Source organism: Rosa chinensis, unplaced genomic scaffold, assembly GCF_002994745.2.
Source record: "Rosa chinensis cultivar Old Blush unplaced genomic scaffold, RchiOBHm-V2 RchiOBHmChr0c04, whole genome shotgun sequence".
Lineage (NCBI taxonomy): Eukaryota > Viridiplantae > Streptophyta > Magnoliopsida > Rosales > Rosaceae > Rosa > Rosa chinensis.
In genome coordinates this window covers 214,875-235,168 of record NW_020126818.1, presented here as the reverse complement: position 1 = coordinate 235,168, position 20,294 = coordinate 214,875, and the positions used below count along the sequence as shown (strand labels likewise).

General features: G+C 39.2%; 1 protein-coding gene and 2 non-coding genes across 3 annotated transcripts; 2 read left to right on the top strand and 1 right to left on the bottom strand.

Annotated features, from left to right (window-relative positions):
* Positions 1 to 529: 529 nt before the first annotated feature.
* LOC121050878 lies at positions 530 to 8,798 on the top strand. The gene is made up of 2 exons (XM_040512282.1): positions 530 to 1,242; positions 8,770 to 8,798. Exons 1-2 carry the CDS (start codon positions 530 to 532, stop codon positions 8,771 to 8,773), a joined length of 717 nt encoding a protein of 238 aa, XP_040368216.1. The 3' UTR covers positions 8,774 to 8,798.
* On the bottom strand, positions 1,175 to 1,281 carry LOC112181201. Its single transcript, XR_002928718.1, has one exon. It is a non-coding gene; the product is annotated as a small nucleolar RNA R71 (small nucleolar RNA).
* Positions 8,799 to 19,723: 10,925 nt separating the features above from the next.
* On the top strand, positions 19,724 to 19,830 carry LOC112181200. Its single transcript, XR_002928717.1, has one exon. It is a non-coding gene; the product is annotated as a small nucleolar RNA R71 (small nucleolar RNA).
* Positions 19,831 to 20,294: the final 464 nt, after the last annotated feature.

Sequence of the window (20,294 nt, the reverse complement as noted above, 5' to 3'; positions counted from 1 at the left end):
AAACAATGGTTCATTATGTCTTATTGAAGTCATACACTTAGACAATTTTTGAAAGAATTGGTTTTGGTAAGAAGGATGTGAGTCATAACGGAATAGGTGAGAGTTCTTTTATTAATACTTGTCAAGCAACTCCTTTTATCTCTGCGGCGCACCTTAGTAACACAGGGTGTCTAGGTTGATTGGATACGAGAAGTGCTTACAAGAGGGCCAAAACCACTATGTGGGAGTAGCTCCGCCAAAATCGTTCCTCTACTACCTGGCTCTGTGCCAAAAGAGTTACCAAAAGATAAAGGGGGGGAGACTTGTATTAACATTAGAATCTCTGGGCCGCACGTCCAAACCTTGACTTGCAAAACTCTTATTGAAATTGATTAATTCGAAAATTGTAGAAGATTGTAACTAACCACTATCAATTTTCGTTGGCCTTGTGTATACTTGTTTATATGTGACGTTTTGGTGTGTGTACCTTGGTCCACGTCTTGTTTATATTTTACTAACTTTATTCTTTATTCTATTTCAGGATCAATGAATGTCTGGATCATCTGACCCACCTAAGTACACCAAAACGCCTCTTCACGTCATCCAAGATAGACTTGAGAGATTGAAGAAAAACTCGGATCTCTTTGACGTCCAAGTTACCACTCCCCTTCAATTTCGTGAGCTTCAAATAGATAGTGAAGGGAATAGAGTAGAGGGAGGATCAGAAGCTTCTGACACTTCAGTTGTTCCATCACCACACCAAACGCCACCTCCATCACCTCGTGCACTCTTAGTCGTCCCACCACCACCACCACCAATGGCTCTCACCATCAGGCAACTCTCTACATCTGTCATTCCACCTGGTGGAGTGCCAACTTGCATAACCTACCCTGCTGCAGCTGAGGGATTAACAGCTGATTTTGAGTTGAAGTCTGGGCTACTTCATCGTCTTCCTACATTCCATGGACTCTCTATGGAAGATCCCAACAACCACTTGATGGAATTTCAGTTCATCTGCACTAGCATGAAGCCTCAAGGAGCTGATGAGCATATTTTGAAGTTGAAGGCCTTCCCATTTTCGTTGGCTGACAAGGCAAAGCAATGGCTTTATGAGTTGCCAAGTGGACGGATTACATCTTGGGCTGATATGATGAAGGCGTTTCTTGAGAAGTATTTCCCTACATCTCGCATCATCATGCTTAGGAAGAAGATAAGTGGAATCCAACAAGGGCAAGATGAGTCCTACGCAGATTACTATGAAAGGTTCAAGTCTCTCACCACTCAATGCCCTCAACATGGCATGAAGGATGAGACCTTGCTCACTTGTTTTTATGATGGACTCACCAACTTGGAAAGAGACATGCTAGATGCAGCTTCTGGGGGATCGTTTGTTGACAAGGAGCCTGCAGCTGGAATGATCCTTATTGAGAATAGGGCCTTGAATCAACAACAATATGGAAGCTCTAGGCCCAAATCCACCACCACACGTGAAAGGGTCCATGAGGTAAGTACTTTAGCTCAACTGGAGGATAAAATTAACAAACTTACTTCTCTTGTGTCCCAGGGATCACATGGACAAGTCATGGTGTGTGGAGTTTGTTCTATGCAAGGGCATGCGTCTAACCAATGCCCTCAACTCATGGAGGAAGGAGGACAAGAAGGTGTCAACGCCATAGGTTTCCAACAAGGGTACCAACGTCCTAGGAATGATCCATATTCGAATACTTACAATCCTGGATGGAGGGATCACCCTAATTTTCGTTGGAAGGACAATGAGAACGTTCAAAGTGCACCTCAAGGCTTCCAACCACGTCCTCAAGGCTTTTATCAAAAGCCTCAACCTCCTAACCCTACTCCTTTCAATTCAAATTTAATTCAAATGCTTCTTCTTCTTCTTCGAATGATGAATTAATCCGAACTCTAACTAAGTCTACTCAAGCTTTAATTGCAGGTCAAACTCATCATGGGAATCAAATCAATGCTATATCTACGGATGTGAATGAGATGAAGAAGCAAATGAGTCAAGTTGTGGAGTTTATGGGTAAGTTTCATGAGCAAGGTAAGCTACCAAGTGGTACCATCCCAAATCCTCACTTTGAGCAAGCCAAAGTCGTCACTACAAGGAGTGGTAAGACCCTTGTAGATCCTCCAACGCCTCCCAAAAAGATCTCAACGTCCATTTTAGAGGAGGAGGATGACCCTGCAACGTCTAAGGCTCATGTGACACCTCCTACTGCAGAACCGAAACCTAAAGGACAAGTTTCTAACTCTTTCAATTCGGTTATTACTAATCCATCTTCTTCTCCTTTGCCTTTCCCAAGCAGATATGCTAAGTCCAAGAAGGATGAAGCCGAAAAGGCCATCTTGGAAACTTTTAAGAAAGTGCAAATCAACATTCCTCTCCTTGAGGCCATTAAGCAAATTCCTAAGTATGCCAAATTTTTGAAGGAACTTTGCACCACAAGGAGACAGAACCGTGAGAAAGAAGTGGTGAAGGTAAGTGAGAATGTCTCAGCTGTGCTTCAACGCAAAATGCCTGAAAAGTGTAAGGATCCAGGGAGTTTTTCTATCCCTTGTGTTATTGGAACCACTAGATTCGAAAATGCCATGCTAGACTTAGGTGCTTCTATAAATGTTATGCCATATTCTATTTATGCATCTCTAGGTCTAGGTGAACTTAAACATGATAATGTTATTATTCAATTGGCAGATCGATCTAATGCATACCCTAAGGGGTTAGTTGAGGATGTACTTGTGCAGGTGGGTGAGCTAATCTTCCCAGCTGATTTTTACGTCCTAGAAATGGAGGAACCCTCTCCCAAGTCAACGCCACTTTTGCTAGGTCGTCCATTCATGAGGACGGCTAGGACCAAAATTGATGTGTATTCTGGCACCTTGTCAATGGAATTTGATGGAGAAGTTGTTGGCTTCAACATTTTCGAAGCCATGAGGTATCCATTAAGTGACTTTCAATCATGTTTTTCTATTGATATACTTGATGATCTTGCGCAGAAATTCATGGAAATAATGGAGGAGGATACCATGGTCTCAACCATTGCAAGTGGTGTTGGTTTCATGGAAGATGGTGCCACCATACCTAAGGAAGACCTCACGGATTCTTATGAATCCATCCACCTAGAAAACGTTGCTTCTCTTGAGGCAACGTCCTTTGTAGGTAAGTCAAATCCTTCTTTTTCACTTCCCATCTCTACTAATAAACCTCTACCTTCAGTGATTCAGGCACCTACCCTAGAACTTAAGCCATTGCCAGATCATTTGAAGTATGTTTACTTGGGAGATAAAGAGACGTTACCTGTGATCATATCCTCATCATTGACGTCTACTCAAGAGGATAGACTTGTGGAGATGCTTAAGAAACACAAGACTGCGATTGGTTGGACCTTAGCGGATATCAAGGGAATTAGCCCTACTACTTGTGTGCATCGGATTTTGCTTGAGGAGGGAGCCAAGCCAACAAGGGAGGCTCAAAGACGTTTGAATCCACCCATGATGGAGGTTGTGAAGAAGGAGGTTATCAAACTCCTTGATTGTGGCGTCATATACCCTATCTCGGACTCTAAGTGGGTTTCACCAGTTCAGGTTGTGCCAAAAAATCTGGGATAACTGTTGTGAAGAATGCAGAGAATGAGTTAGTGCCTCAGAGAACGGTGACTGGACATCGAGTTTGCATAGACTATAGGAAGCTCAACGCCACTACTAGGAAGGATCACTTCCCTTTGCCATTCATTGATCAGATGCTTGAGAGGTTAGCAGGTCACGAGTTCTATTGCTTCTTGGATGGATATTCTGGTTACAATCAAATCGCCATTGCTCATGAGGATCAAGAGAAAACGACCTTCACTTGTCCTTTTGGAACGTTTGCCTACAGAAGAATGCCATTCGGACTATGTAACGCCCCAGGTACGTTTCAAAGGTGCATGGTAAGTATCTTCTCTGATTTTATTGAGAAAATTATTGAGGTTTTTATGGATGACTTTTCTGTCTTTGGTAAAGATTTCGAAAATTGCTTAAGTAATTTAGAATTGATACTTGAACGTTGTGAAGAAACTAACCTTGTTTTAAATTGGGAAAAATGTCACTTTATGGTTAAACAAGGAATAGTTTTAGGGCATATTATCTCTAAACGTGGAATTGAAGTAGACAAAGCTAAAGTAGATCTTGTTAGATACTTACCATACCCCACAAGTGTGAGGGAGGTCCGTTCTTTTCTTGGACATGCAGGTTTCTACAGGCGCTTTATCAAGGACTTTTCCAAGATTTCTAGGCCCCTATGTCGTCTACTTCAAAAGGAAGTGGCGTTTGAGTTCAAGGAGGATTGCAAGGATGCATTCAATGCTTTAAAGGAGCTTCTGACGTCTGCTCCTATCATGCTTCCTCCAGATTGGTCTCTTCCCTTTGAGATCATGTGTGATGCCTCAGATTATGCCATTGGGGCCGTGCTAGGCCAAAGGAAGGACAAGAAGCCTTATGCCATCTACTATGCGTCAAGAACCCTCAATGATGCTCAACTCAATTATTCTACAACTGAAAAAGAACTCTTAGCTGTTGTTTTTGCCTTAGAAAAATTTCGATCTTATTTATTGGGTACTAAAGTTATTATTTATTCTGATCATGCAGCTTTAAGGTACCTAATGTCAAAGAAGGAGGCAAAACCTAGGCTAATTCGTTGGATACTCTTGCTTCAAGAGTTTGATGTTGAGATCAAGGATAAGAAGGGCTCTGACAACGTTGTGGCAGACCACTTGAGTAGGCTAGTGAGTGAAGAGGACGCCATACCCTTAGTGGAGATGTTTCCGGATGAACAACTCTTCGGAATCCAGGTAAGTGAGCCTTGGTATGCAGATATTGTTAATTATTTGGTGTCCAAAACATTCCCTAGTAATATGCTAAGTGTTCAACGTGATAGACTTAAGTTTTTAGCTAGACAATATGTTTGGGATGATCCTTACTTGTGGAAATATTGTTCTGATAAATTGATAAGGAGATGTGTGCCTAATAATGAACAAAAAGCTATACTTGAGTTTTGTCATTCTAAACAATGTGGTGGTCACTTTGGCTCTGATAGAACTGCTAGGAAGGTGTTGGAATGTGGTTTTTATTGGCCTACTTTGTTTAAGGATGCATATAATTTTTGTATGACATGTGATAGATGCCAAAGAACCGGTAATTTAGGCCCTAAAGATCAAATGCCTTTAAAACCTGTGATAATTGTCGAAATCTTTGATGTTTGGGGTATTGATTTTATGGGACCTTTTCCTTCATCTAATGGTTTTCTCTATATCCTCTTAGCTGTTGATTATGTTTCTAAATGGGTGGAAGCGAAAGCCACCAGAACTAATGATTCTAAGGTTGTTGCAGAGTTTATAAAGTCTAACATTTTTAGTAGGTTTGGCATGCCTAGAGCAATCATTAGTGACGGAGGTTCTCACTTTTGCAACAAGACCATTGAGGCTTTGCTCAGGAAGTACAACGTCACTCATAAGGTTTCCACGCCTTATCATCCTCAAACGAGTGGACAAGCAGAAGTTTCAAATAGGGAAATAAAGCGGATACTTGAGAAAACCGTGGGACCTTCAAGGAAGGATTGGAGCCAACGCTTGGAGGATGCATTGTGGGCATATAGGACTGCCTTTAAGACGCCAATAGGGATGTCTCCATTTCGGTTGGTGTATGGAAAAGCGTGCCACTTACCTGTGGAATTGGAGCATAGAGCATGGTGGGCAATTAGAACGTTCAACATGGACTTGGATGAAGCTGGACTTCATAGGAAGTTGCAACTCAATGAGCTTGAGGAAATTCGAAATGATGCCTATGATAGTGCTCGGATTTACAAGGAAAAGACAAAGGCTTTTCATGATAAAATGATTCGTGGAAAGGCTTTTGTAATTGGTCAAAAAGTTCTTTTATTTCATTCTCGATTAAAGCTTTTCCCTGGTAAATTACGTTCTAGATGGGTTGGTCCTTTTATAGTTACTAACGTTTTTTCTCATGGTGATTTACAGATAAGGAGCCCTGCCACTGGAAGTGAGTTCAAGGTAAATGGCCATCGTCTTAAGCCTTATTATGAGGCATTTGTGGAGCACAATGTGGAGGATGTACCCCTCCAGGAGGCGCCACCAACTGAGGACTAAATGAAGGTGCAAGTCTAGGCTGAAAGACTTTAAACATTAAGCGCTGCATGGGAGGCAACCCATTTCATCCGTAGCTGTGGAGGAGCCATCAACGCAGATTTGCATTCTTGAACTCTTCCCTTCTCTTTTATTTTCGAGAACTTTGTCTTTGTTTTAGGTTTCTTTGCGTTAACTCTTATGCCATGCTTGTTTGATGTTTTGTATGCTTTATACTTGTTTATACATTGAGGACAATGCATGATTCAAGTGTGGGGGAAGGGTATAACGTTTCACTTTGTTTTTAGGAGCTAGTTTTGTGGTTATAAAAAGAAAACAAAATAAAAAATCGGAAAAATCAGAAAATAAAAAGAAATTTGCGTTAACTTTGTTTTAGGTTTTATGTTATATGTTTTGGTTTTTATACTTGTGTGTTTTGTTTGTTTGGTTATTGTTAGAGTCAAAATGATTTTTGGGTAAATATCTTCTTCATCGTAGGCGCATCCAATGGGATGTGATATCTAAGGTTCAGTTTGGATATGAGAAGTGCTGACAAAAGGTCTCGTCCCCTGTCAATCAAGTGAGCTGAGCTCCGCCAAAATCGTTCCTCTCTTCACCTGGTCATGTTCCAAAGGAGTTACCGAAAGGAGAAGGGAAATATCCCTAAGTCCAAAACGTTTTTGTCTTGTTTGTGCGTCATTTACATGGTTGTTTTTGTGTTTGTTTTGTGATTGAGTCTTAGGATGCCCTTTTAACTGTCTAGGATGAGCTTATATCTCTGAAATTAAGGCTAAAAGAGGGTCACAAGATTGAGATAATGTTTGATGATATTCTTTGGTTAATTATGATTTACGAAAAGCATATGAATGTGTAGTAGATATGGTGCATGCGTAACTTTGGTACAGAATATGAACATGTGGAAGATAAGTTGTGATTCATAATAACCCTTGTGAGAATTTGAGCCATGTCCTCTTTCTTTGTTGAGTGATTAATAAAAAAATGAATTATACTCTTATTTTCTTGGCGATGATTTTGTTGATCTCATTATTTTTTCATCTTGATTGATTACTTGCCATAGATTAAGTTTGATGGACTAGAGAATGCTAGAATTCACTGTTATGCTTGTTGAGACGTTTATGATCAATATATGGCCCTGATTCTGGAAAGGATAAAGGTACTTACTTAGGATTTTACCACCATAGCCAAATAAAGCCTGTGTCCCTATTTGTGCCCGTCGTGGGACTCCCCTAGTTTAACCATTTTTGAGCTTACATTGAGCCTTTTCTTTCATCACCCTCAAAATTCCTTAACCTTAACCCTAGTATAGTTATATCTTTACCCTTTGTTCTAAAGACTTAGTGGAGCATATTTTTGAGACTTTGCTTGGAGTTTTGGCGTCAAGGAAGAATTTTGAAGACATGAAGAAGTTCAAGTGTGGGGGTAGACTTGTCCATATGAATTTGTGTTTGTAATTGCCGAAAAAGAAAAAAAAAAGAATGAAATCGTAAAAAAAATTATCAAGAAAAGAATATTTCGGCAATTAAGAGAAAATGTGTGATATTGTTTAAGTGTTTATGGATTTTAGTCCCCTATACTTTGAGGATTTGGAGTTTGCTTGGAATTGAAGGCCCATTGTTGAAAATTTTGGTCTTTGTCCAATTCACTTGTTCGGAAGAAGGTTAGAATGAAGTTTGGGCCCAACATGATGGCACTTGGCCCTTTTATAAGCTTGGAGGATACTTGACGTTTGCTATGCTTGGTGGATTCGAAATTTGGTCTCTCTACATCAACAAGTGCTCTACTAGGTTTTTAGGATACTTTGTGATTTCCCTATCCCTTCGTTTCTTTAAACCTTAAGCCTTGGCCCCATTACAACCTTTGAGTGTAAGACCTCTTTGATCCTTAAGATGGGACAGCCTTTGATCTGTGGAGATGAGTTATAACTGTTGAACTTATGGTTTGGGTTCATCTGTGCAAGTAGTTGATATCTTTCATGAGATCTTTAAAAGAAAAAAAATATAATGTGCTTTCGTTTCTTATACATATGTGATTTACTTGCTATTCTTTCACATATACTTGAGTGGTAAGCTTTTAAGCATGAGCCTTGAATCTGAGAGAAGAAAGAGTGATATATCCATGTGAGGTTTGAATCATGACTTGTTTGAAATATGTTAAAGAACCCACCACCATTGTTTACTCCCAAGTCTTACATGCTTATATGTGAATTATATCTTGTAACTAACTCTTGAATATCTTGATGATGTGATGCTTGGTTAAGTGCTAATCTTGGTGACTTGAAAGTATGAGATTTCTGAGACAATATGTTAAAGGGCGTAGAAGTCATTTGTGTTGTTAACGTCTTGGTCTTTGTTTCTGGTTTTGATTTTCGTTCTGAGTCTTCTAAGTGTTTTACGTTTTTGAGTCTTTGTGTCTTTGTGTTTTCGTTGCTTTTATACTTAGTTTATTTTATTTTCGTAGTATCTTTGTTTTGTTTTGTAGTCTTTTTGGTTTGTTATGTTGATTTTGCTAAGGGACTAGCAAAAGCTAAGTGTGGGGGAATTTGATAGGAGCATAAAATGCGACGTTTATAATGTTTAAACCCTATATTTTGCTAAGTTATTTCCTTTATCTTGATCAATTTAACTTAGTTAGTGTTTTACAGGTGAAAATGGAGTCTCAAGGTCCAAAAATGACTAAGGAAGGCACAAGTGGCGCAGAAATGGAAAGAAATGAAGAAATGGAAGTTTTCCCAGTTTGACTAGGAAAAGGAATCCTAGTTGGAGTAGGAATCAGAAGCTGACTTGGATTCAAACTCTTAAGTCGCGGAAATCAGAAGTTCTACTTGAATAGGGAGACCCAATTCTACTCAGATAAGGAATCCTAGTGTGACAAGGAGTCCCTGTTGGATAAGGATTACTCAAGAAGGTTCCGGAAGAGTGTAGAAGAATCGCAGAAAAGAAGTTTGTATTCAACTAGGAAACCTACTTGCATATGGAGTTCTACTCATACTAGGAGAGCTATGGAATGTACAAGAAGCATCTAGAAGTCTCAAGAAGATCATATGCCGTGCACATGGAAGAGGAAGCAACAAGGAATTCGGATTTCAAAGCAATGTGGAATTTGGACTTCTTGTTGAGTAAGGATTGGAATTGCCGTGAGATTCTTGAAGGTTCTAGGGAGTTCTTGACGTTTCCACTTCAGAATAGGCGTGGAAGGCATGTGAGAGGCATGTGATGTGAAGGAAAACCGAATTGGACTCAACTTGTGCATTAAAAGTCAAATCCATTACAGATTCGGAAATCTGCCTGTGCAGATCAGTCAACTTCAACGGAGTGCAATAAATCGCTCAAAGCTCAGAAAATTATGATCTTTATATGGTTGGAAAGCTACAGATGTCTAGTTTCCAGAGCTTTTTACAGCTCATCAATAGCTATTTTCTAGAGAAAGTTATGGCCGTTTTAGTGGACTGAGGTCAATCCTGCCGGAAATCTGTTTTGAGAGAAAGAAGTCCTAAATCAACACGAACTAAGAGAAACCAAGTAGAAACGAATTGGGAGAGCCTTGAGACGTTCTACTATATATACCTTGTGTATTAGACGTTCAGGGTTGACACATTATTCTCCACAATTTCGTTTCTCACCGGGTTGCTCTTGAGTTTCAGGTTTTTGCATCTACAAGTTCCTAGCCGTGCCATCCTCCATCCTTGCCGTGATCTTCACCTTGTGCCACCACCTTGGAGCTGCTTTGGAACCTTGGGACGTGTCTAAGGGTTGTTCTTACCATCTTCATCATGTTTTCCTTACGGTTTTGTAACTTGTTTGATATAAATTCTGTTTTTGTTTTTCTTTGTGTAAAACCGAAACCATGAGATAACTTTCTGATTTTTGGATGCGATTTGGATGTTCTTTTCTATGATTGATGTGTTTGTGTGTTCTTGATCTTGATTAATTGCCGAAATATGGATTGATAATCTGGTTTTGTTTTATAGATAACTTTTATGTGTTCTTGTTCTTTGGTTGCAAACTTAGGATGATTGCATGTAATTGGAGCTAGTAATTAGGTTAAACGCTTCGTGACCCTAATTCAATATAGTAGTAAAGGCTTTGGACAAAGGTCGAGATCAGATTATGCATGTAATGAAAAGATTCGCTTCGAGTACTTGAATTTGCATGTTTATTGACTAAACTTTCACTTGCTCTTAATGATTTGAATGCATGAGATTATGAGTCGCTTCGATTGTGTGATACTTGCATTTGGAATATGTTGGTTTGGCGCTTCGTCGATCAATTGTGTAAAGGGAAGTCATATAAGGGACATTGGGCGCTTGTAACTTTGTTTCTTGGTTGATATCTTTCCATGGTAATTAACAAGATTAAGGGATGCATGAATATGTTGTTCTTGAATTGTTCTTGATGAATTGTTTTCCAAAAATCTTTCTTTTCCCACCTATGTAAATAAAACGTTTTTAATCTTTTACTTGTTTTCGTAAAATTCATAGTTTAATCTTCAAAAACCCCCCATCTTTATGTTTTCTTGTTTTTGTAAATAAATAAAATTAACTTAGAATTTTTAGGTAGCATGTTCATATAAATAATAAAATAAATAAAAAAAATAAAATAAAAAAATGTTTTTAATTTCGTGAATAGTGTCTCCGTGAATAGTAAATATGTGTTAGTGTTTTCTAGGAATTAATTTGGTAGTTTGTTATGAGTTTGTTAGGTCTCCTTAATTTAAGGGATAGGTTCCTAAATTTTAGGGAAAGTAGTTAGAGTTAGTTTTGACTTAGGATTTAATGTTTGACTTGGTCAATAATTTGTTTTCTTAGTAATTAAGTAATCCTAATTAGTATATAATTAGTAATCCTTGTTGTATATGGATTCCCAATGTGATATGGACTTGTAAATTGTGTATAAATAGGAGTAGGATTTCTAAACCTTTTCTAACTTGTTTTCTCTCTTATTTTCGTCCATGCCTATATATATACTTGTATATTTTTGTTATTCTCTCATTCCTTGCTCTCTAAATTCGTGTGAATGTATGTATGCTCTCTAACTCTTTGTTGTTTCTTTTGTTGTTCGAAATTTATGCATGTTTGTACTTGTAAATTTGTAATTTTCGTAGAATTGTATATTCTATTCTTTAATTTGTTTCTCACATGTTAGCACCCTCAATCCCCGGTTTGTTCGATACCCTATTTGCTCTATACTAATGATGATATTTCTCACATGCTTAGTAAATATCTTGGTGCACAAGTTGATAGGAGCATAAAATGCGACGTTTATAATGTTTAAACCCTATATTTTGCTAAGTTATTTCCTTTATCTTGATCAATTTAACTTAGTTAGTGTTTTACAGGTGAAAATGGAGTCTCAAGGTCCAAAAATGACTAAGGAAGGCACAAGTGGCGCAGAAATGGAAAGAAATGAAGAAATGGAAGTTTTCCCAGTTTGACTAGGAAAAGGAATCCTAGTTGGAGTAGGAATCAGAAGCTGACTTGGATTCAAACTCTTAAGTCGCGGAAATCAGAAGTTCTACTTGAATAGGGAGACCCAATTCTACTCAGATAAGGAATCCTAGTGTGACAAGGAGTCCCTGTTGGATAAGGATTACTCAAGAAGGTTCCGGAAGAGTGTAGAAGAATCGCAGAAAAGAAGTTTGTATTCAACTAGGAAACCTACTTGCATATGGAGTTCTACTCATACTAGGAGAGCTATGAAACGTCAAGAACTCCCTAGAACCTTCAAGAATCTCACGGCAATTCCAATCCTTACTCAACAAGAAGTCCAAATTCCACATTGCTTTGAAATCCGAATTCCTTGTTGCTTCCTCTTCCATGTGCACGGCATATGATCTTCTTGAGACTTCTAGATGCTTCTTGTACATTCCATAGCTCTCCTAGTATGAGTAGAACTCCATATGCAAGTAGGTTTCCTAGTTGAATACAAACTTCTTTTCTGCGATTCTTCTACACTCTTCCGGAACCTTCTTGAGTAATCCTTATCCAACAGGGACTCCTTGTCACACTAGGATTCCTTATCTGAGTAGAATTGGGTCTCCCTATTCAAGTAGAACTTCTGATTTCCGCGACTTAAGAGTTTGAATCCAAGTCAGCTTCTGATTCCTACTCCAACTAGGATTCCTTTTCCTAGTCAAACTGGGAAAACTTCCATTTCTTCATTTCTTTCCATTTCTGCGCCACTTGTGCCTTCCTTAGTCATTTTTGGACCTTGAGACTCCATTTTCACCTGTAAAACACTAACTAAGTTAAATTGATCAAGATAAAGGAAATAACTTAGCAAAATATAGGGTTTAAACATTATAAACGTCGCATTTTATGCTCCTATCAAATTCCCCCACACTTAGCTTTTGCTAGTCCCTTAGCAAAATCAACATAACAAACCAAAAAGACTACAAAACAAAACAAAGATACTACGAAAATAAAATAAACTAAGTATAAAAGCAACGAAAACACAAAGACACAAAGACTCAAAAACGTAAAACACTTAGAAGACTCAGAACGAAAATCAAAACCAGAAACAAAGACCAAGACGTTAACAACACAAATGACTTCTACGCCCTTTAACATATTGTCTCAGAAATCTCATACTTTCAAGTCACCAAGATTAGCACTTAACCAAGCATCACATCATCAAGATATTCAAGAGTTAGTTACAAGATATAATTCACATATAAGCATGTAAGACTTGGGAGTAAACAATGGTGGTGGGTTCTTTAACATATTTCAAACAAGTCATGATTCAAACCTCACATGGATATATCACTCTTTCTTCTCTCAGATTCAAGGCTCATGCTTAAAAGCTTACCACTCAAGTATATGTGAAAGAATAGCAAGTAAATCACATATGTATAAGAAACGAAAGCACATTATATTTTTTTTCTTTTAAAGATCTCATGAAAGATATCAACTACTTGCACAGATGAACCCAAACCATAAGTTCAACAGTTATAACTCATCTCCACAGATCAAAGGCTGTCCCATCTTAAGGATCAAAGAGGTCTTACACTCAAAGGTTGTAATGGGGCCAAGGCTTAAGGTTTAAAGAAACGAAGGGATAGGGAAATCACAAAGTATCCTAAAAACCTAGTAGAGCACTTGTTGATGTAGAGAGACCAAATTTCGAATCCACCAAGCATAGCAAACGTCAAGTATCCTCCAAGCTTATAAAAGGGCCAAGTGCCATCATGTTGGGCCCAAACTTCATTCTAACCTTCTTCCGAACAAGTGAATTGGACAAAGACCAAAATTTTCAACAATGGGCCTTCAATTCCAAGCAAACTCCAAATCCTCAAAGTATAGGGGACTAAAATCCATAAACACTTAAACAATATCACACATTTTCTCTTAATTGCCGAAATATTCTTTTCTTGATAATTTTTTTTACGATTTCATTCTTTTTTTTTCTTTTTCGGCAATTACAAACACAAATTCATATGGACAAGTCTACCCCCACACTTGAACTTCTTCATGTCTTCAAAATTCTTCCTTGACGCCAAAACTCCAAGCAAAGTCTCAAAAATATGCTCCACTAAGTCTTTAGAACAAAGGGTAAAGATATAACTATACTAGGGTTAAGGTTAAGGAATTTTGAGGGTGATGAAAGAAAAGGCTCAATGTAAGCTCAAAAATGGTTAAACTCGGGGAGTCCCACGACGGGCACAAATAGGGACACAGGCTTTATTTGGCTATGGTGGTAAAATCCTAAGTAAGTACCTTTATCCTTTCCAGAATCAGGGCCATATATTGATCATAAACGTCTCAACAAGCATAACAGTGAATTCTAGCATTCTCTAGTCCATCAAACTTAATCTATGGCAAGTAATCAATCAAGATGAAAAAATAATGAGATCAACAAAATCATCGCCAAGAAAATAAGAGTATAATTCATTTTTTTATTAATCACTCAACAAAGAAAGAGGACATGGCTCAAATTCTCACAAGGGTTATTATGAATCACAACTTATCTTCCACATGTTCATATTCTGTACCAAAGTTACGCATGCACCATATCTACTACACATTCATATGCTTTTCATAAATCATAATTAACCAAAGAATATCATCAAACATTATCTCAATCTTGTGACCCTCTTTTAGCCTTAATTTCAGAGATATAAGCTCATCCTAGACAGTTAAAAGGGCATCCTAAGACTCAATCACAAAACAAACACAAAAACAACCATGTAAATGACGCACAAACAAGACAAAAACGTTTTGGACTTAGGGATATTTCCCTTCTCCTTTCGGTAACTCCTTTGGAACATGACCAGGTGAAGAGAGGAACGATTTTGGCGGAGCTCAGCTCACTTGATTGACAGGGGACGAGACCCTTTGTCAGCACTTCTCATATCCAAACTGAACCTTAGATATCACATCCCATTGGATGCGCCTACGATGAAGAAGATATTTACCCAAAAATCATTTTGACTCTAACAATAACCAAACAAACAAAACACACAAGTATAAAAATCAAAACATATAACATAAAACCTAAAACAAAGTTAACGCAAATTTCTTTTTATTTTCTGATTTTTCCGATTTTTTATTTTGTTTTCTTTTTATAACCACAAAACTAGCTCTTAAAAACAAAGTGAAACGTTATACCCTTCCCCACACTTGAATCATGCATTGTCCTCAATGTATAAACAAGTATAAAGCATACAAAACATCAAACAAGCATGGCATAAGAGTTAACGCAAAGAAACCTAAAACAAAGACAAAGTTCTCGAAAATAAAAGAGAAGGGAAGAGTTCAAGAATGCAAATCTGCGTTGATGGCTCCTCCACAGCTACGGATGAAATGGGTTGCCTCCCATGCAGCGCTTAATGTTTAAAGTCTTTCAGCCTAGACTTGCACCTTCATTTAGTCCTCAGTTGGTGGCGCCTCCTGGAGGGGTACATCCTCCACATTGTGCTCCACAAATGCCTCATAATAAGGCTTAAGACGATGGCCATTTACCTTGAACTCACTTCCAGTGGCAGGGCTCCTTATCAATTACAAAAGCCTTTCCACGAATCATTTTATCATGAAAAGCCTTTGTCTTTTCCTTGTAAATCCGAGCACTATCATAGGCATCATTTCGAATTTCCTCAAGCTCATTGAGTTGCAACTTCCTATGAAGTCCAGCTTCATCCAAGTCCATGTTGAACGTTCTAATTGCCCACCATGCTCTATGCTCCAATTCCACAGGTAAGTGGCACGCTTTTCCATACACCAACCGAAATGGAGACATCCCTATTGGCGTCTTAAAGGCAGTCCTATATGCCCACAATGCATCCTCCAAGCGTTGGCTCCAATCCTTCCTTGAAGGTCCCACGGTTTTCTCAAGTATCCGCTTTATTTCCCTATTTGAAACTTCTGCTTGTCCACTCGTTTGAGGATGATAAGGCGTGGAAACCTTATGAGTGACGTTGTACTTCCTGAGCAAAGCCTCAATGGTCTTGTTGCAAAAGTGAGAACCTCCGTCACTAATGATTGCTCTAGGCATGCCAAACCTACTAAAAATGTTAGACTTTATAAACTCTGCAACAACCTTAGAATCATTAGTTCTGGTGGCTTTCGCTTCCACCCATTTAGAAACATAATCAACAGCTAAGAGGATATAGAGAAAACCATTAGATGAAGGAAAAGGTCCCATAAAATCAATACCCCAAACATCAAAGATTTCGACAATTATCACAGGTTTTAAAGGCATTTGATCTTTAGGGCCTAAATTACCGGTTCTTTGGCATCTATCACATGTCATACAAAAATTATATGCATCCTTAAACAAAGTAGGACAATAAAAACCACATTCCAACACCTTCCTAGCAGTTCTATCAGAGCCAAAGTGACCACCACATTGTTTAGAATGACAAAACTCAAGTATAGCTTTTTGTTCATTATTAGGCACACATCTCCTTATCAATTTATCAGAACAATATTTCCACAAGTAAGGATCATCCCAAACATATTGTCTAGCTAAAAACTTAAGTCTATCACGTTGAACACTTAGCATATTACTAGGGAATGTTTTGGACACCAAATAATTAACAATATCTGCATACCAAGGCTCACTTACCTGGATTCCGAAGAGTTGTTCATCCGGAAACATCTCCACTAAGGGTATGGCGTCCTCTTCACTCACTAGCCTACTCAAGTGGTCTGCCACAACGTTGTCAGAGCCCTTCTTATCCTTGATCTCAACATCAAACTCTTGAAGCAAGAGTATCCAACGAATTAGCCTAGGTTTTGCCTCCTTCTTTGACATTAGGTACCTTAAAGCTGCATGATCAGAATAAATAATAACTTTAGTACCCAATAAATAAGATCGAAATTTTTCTAAGGCAAAAACAACAGCTAAGAGTTCTTTTTCAGTTGTAGAATAATTGAGTTGAGCATCATTGAGGGTTCTTGACGCATAGTAGATGGCATAAGGCTTCTTGTCCTTCCTTTGGCCTAGCACGGCCCCAATGGCATAATCTGAGGCATCACACATGATCTCAAAGGGAAGAGACCAATCTGGAGGAAGCATGATAGGAGCAGACGTCAGAAGCTCCTTTAAAGCATTGAATGCATCCTTGCAATCCTCCTTGAACTCAAACGCCACTTCCTTTTGAAGTAGACGACATAGGGGCCTAGAAATCTTGGAAAAGTCCTTGATAAAGCGCCTGTAGAAACCTGCATGTCCAAGAAAAGAACGGACCTCCCTCACACTTGTGGGGTATGGTAAGTATCTAACAAGATCTACTTTAGCTTTGTCTACTTCAATTCCACGTTTAGAGATAATATGCCCTAAAACTATTCCTTGTTTAACCATAAAGTGACATTTTTCCCAATTTAAAACAAGGTTAGTTTCTTCACAACGTTCAAGTATCAATTCTAAATTACTTAAGCAATTTTCGAAATCTTTACCAAAGACAGAAAAGTCATCCATAAAAACCTCAATAATTTTCTCAATAAAATCAGAGAAGATACTTACCATGCACCTTTGAAACGTACCTGGGGCGTTACATAGTCCGAATGGCATTCTTCTGTAGGCAAACGTTCCAAAAGGACAAGTGAAGGTCGTTTTCTCTTGATCCTCATGAGCAATGGCGATTTGATTGTAACCAGAATATCCATCCAAGAAGCAATAGAACTCGTGACCTGCTAACCTCTCAAGCATCTGATCAATGAATGGCAAAGGGAAGTGATCCTTCCTAGTAGTGGCGTTGAGCTTCCTATAGTCTATGCAAACTCGATGTCCAGTCACCGTTCTCTGAGGCACTAACTCATTCTCTGCATTCTTCACAACAGTTATCCCAGATTTTTTTGGCACAACCTGAACTGGTGAAACCCACTTAGAGTCCGAGATAGGGTATATGACGCCACAATCAAGGAGTTTGATAACCTCCTTCTTCACAACCTCCATCATGGGTGGATTCAAACGTCTTTGAGCCTCCCTTGTTGGCTTGGCTCCCTCCTCAAGCAAAATCCGATGCACACAAGTAGTAGGGCTAATTCCCTTGATATCCGCTAAGGTCCAACCAATCGCAGTCTTGTGTTTCTTAAGCATCTCCACAAGTCTATCCTCTTGAGTAGACGTCAATGATGAGGATATGATCACAGGTAACGTCTCTTTATCTCCCAAGTAAACATACTTCAAATGATCTGGCAATGGCTTAAGTTCTAGGGTAGGTGCCTGAATCACTGAAGGTAGAGGTTTATTAGTAGAGATGGGAAGTGAAAAAGAAGGATTTGACTTACCTACAAAGGACGTTGCCTCAAGAGAAGCAACGTTTTCTAGGTGGATGGATTCATAAGAATCCGTGAGGTCTTCCTTAGGTATGGTGGCACCATCTTCCATGAAACCAACACCACTTGCAATGGTTGAGACCATGGTATCCTCCTCCATTATTTCCATGAATTTCTGCGCAAGATCATCAAGTATATCAATAGAAAAACATGATTGAAAGTCACTTAATGGATACCTCATGGCTTCGAAAATGTTGAAGCCAACAACTTCTCCATCAAATTCCATTGACAAGGTGCCAGAATACACATCAATTTTGGTCCTAGCCGTCCTCATGAATGGACGACCTAGCAAAAGTGGCGTTGACTTGGGAGAGGGTTCCTCCATTTCTAGGACGTAAAAATCAGCTGGGAAGATTAGCTCACCCACCTGCACAAGTACATCCTCAACTAACCCTTAGGGTATGCATTAGATCGATCTGCCAATTGAATAATAACATTATCATGTTTAAGTTCACCTAGACCTAGAGATGCATAAATAGAATATGGCATAACATTTATAGAAGCACCTAAGTCTAGCATGGCATTTTCGAATCTAGTGGTTCCAATAACACAAGGGATAGAAAAACTCCCTGGATCCTTACACTTTTCAGGCATTTTGCGTTGAAGCACAGCTGAGACATTCTCACTTACCTTCACCACTTCTTTCTCACGGTTCTGTCTCCTTGTGGTGCAAAGTTCCTTCAAAATTTGGCATACTTAGGAATTTGCTTAATGGCCTCAAGGAGAGGAATGTTGATTTGCACTTTCTTAAAAGTTTCCAAGATGGCCTTTTCGGCTTCATCCTTCTTGGACTTAGCATATCTGCTTGGGAAAGGCAAAGGAGAAGAAGATGGATTAGTAATAACCGAATTGAAAGAGTTAGAAACTTGTCCTTTAGGTTTCGGTTCTGCAGTAGGAGGTGTCACATTAGCCTTAGACGTTGCAGGGTCATCCTCCTCTCTAAAATGGACGTTGAGATCTTTTTGGGAGGCGTTGGAGGATCTACAAGGGTCTTACCACTCCTTGTAGTGACGACTTTGGCTTGCTCAAAGTGAGGATTTGGGATGGTACCACTTGGTAGCTTACCTTGCTCATGAAACTTACCCATAAACTCCACAACTTGACTCATTTGCTTCTTCATCTCATTCACATCCGTAGATATAGCATTGATTTGATTCCCATGATGAGTTTGACCTGCAATTAAAGCTTGAGTAGACTTAGTTAGAGTTCGGATTAATTCATCATTCGAAGAAGAAGAAGAAGCATTTGAATTAAAATTTGAATTGAAAGGAGTAGGGTTAGGAGGTTGAGGCTTTTGATAAAAGCCTTGAGGACGTGGTTGGAAGCCTTGAGGTGCACTTTGAACGTTCTCATTGTCCTTCCAACGAAAATTAGGGTGATCCCTCCATCCAGGATTGTAAGTATTCGAATATGGATCATTCCTAGGACGTTGGTACCCTTGTTGGAAACCTATGGCGTTGACACCTTCTTGTCCTCCTTCCTCCATGAGTTGAGGGCATTGGTTAGACGCATGCCCTTGCATAGAAAAACTCCACACACCATGACTTGTCCATGTGATCCCTGGGACACAAGAGAAGTAAGTTTGTTAATTTTATCCTCCAGTTGAGCTAAAGTACTTACCTCATGGACCCTTTCACGTGTGGTGGTGGATTTGGGCCTAGAGCTTCCATATTGTTGTTGATTCAAGGCCCTATTCTCAATAAGGATCATTCCAGCTGCAGGCTCCTTGTCAACAAACGATCCCCCAGAAGCTGCATCTAGCATGTCTCTTTCCAAGTTGGTGAGTCCATCATAAAAACAAGTGAGCAAGGTCTCATCCTTCATGCCATGTTGAGGGCATTGAGTGGTGAGAGACTTGAACCTTTCATAGTAATCTGCGTAGGACTCATCTTGCCCTTGTTGGATTCCACTTATCTTCTTCCTAAGCATGATGATGCGAGATGTAGGGAAATACTTCTCAAGAAACGCCTTCATCATATCAGCCCAAGATGTAATCCGTCCACTTGGCAACTCATAAAGCCATTGCTTTGCCTTGTCAGCCAACGAAAATGGAAGGCCTTCAACTTCAAAATATGCTCATCAGCTCCTTGAGGCTTCATGCTAGTGCAGATGAACTGAAATTCCATCAAGTGGTTGTTGGGATCTTCCATAGAGAGTCCATGGAATGTAGGAAGACGATGAAGTAGCCCAGACTTCAACTCAAAATCAGCTGTTAATCCTCAGCTGCAGCAGGGTAGGTTATGCAAGTTGGCACTCCACCAGGTGGAATGACAGATGTAGAGAGTTGCCTGATGGTGAGAGCCATTGGTGGTGGTGGTGGTGGGACGACTAAGAGTGCACGAGGTGATGGAGGTGGCGTTTGGTGTGGTGATGGAACAACTGAAGTGTCAGAA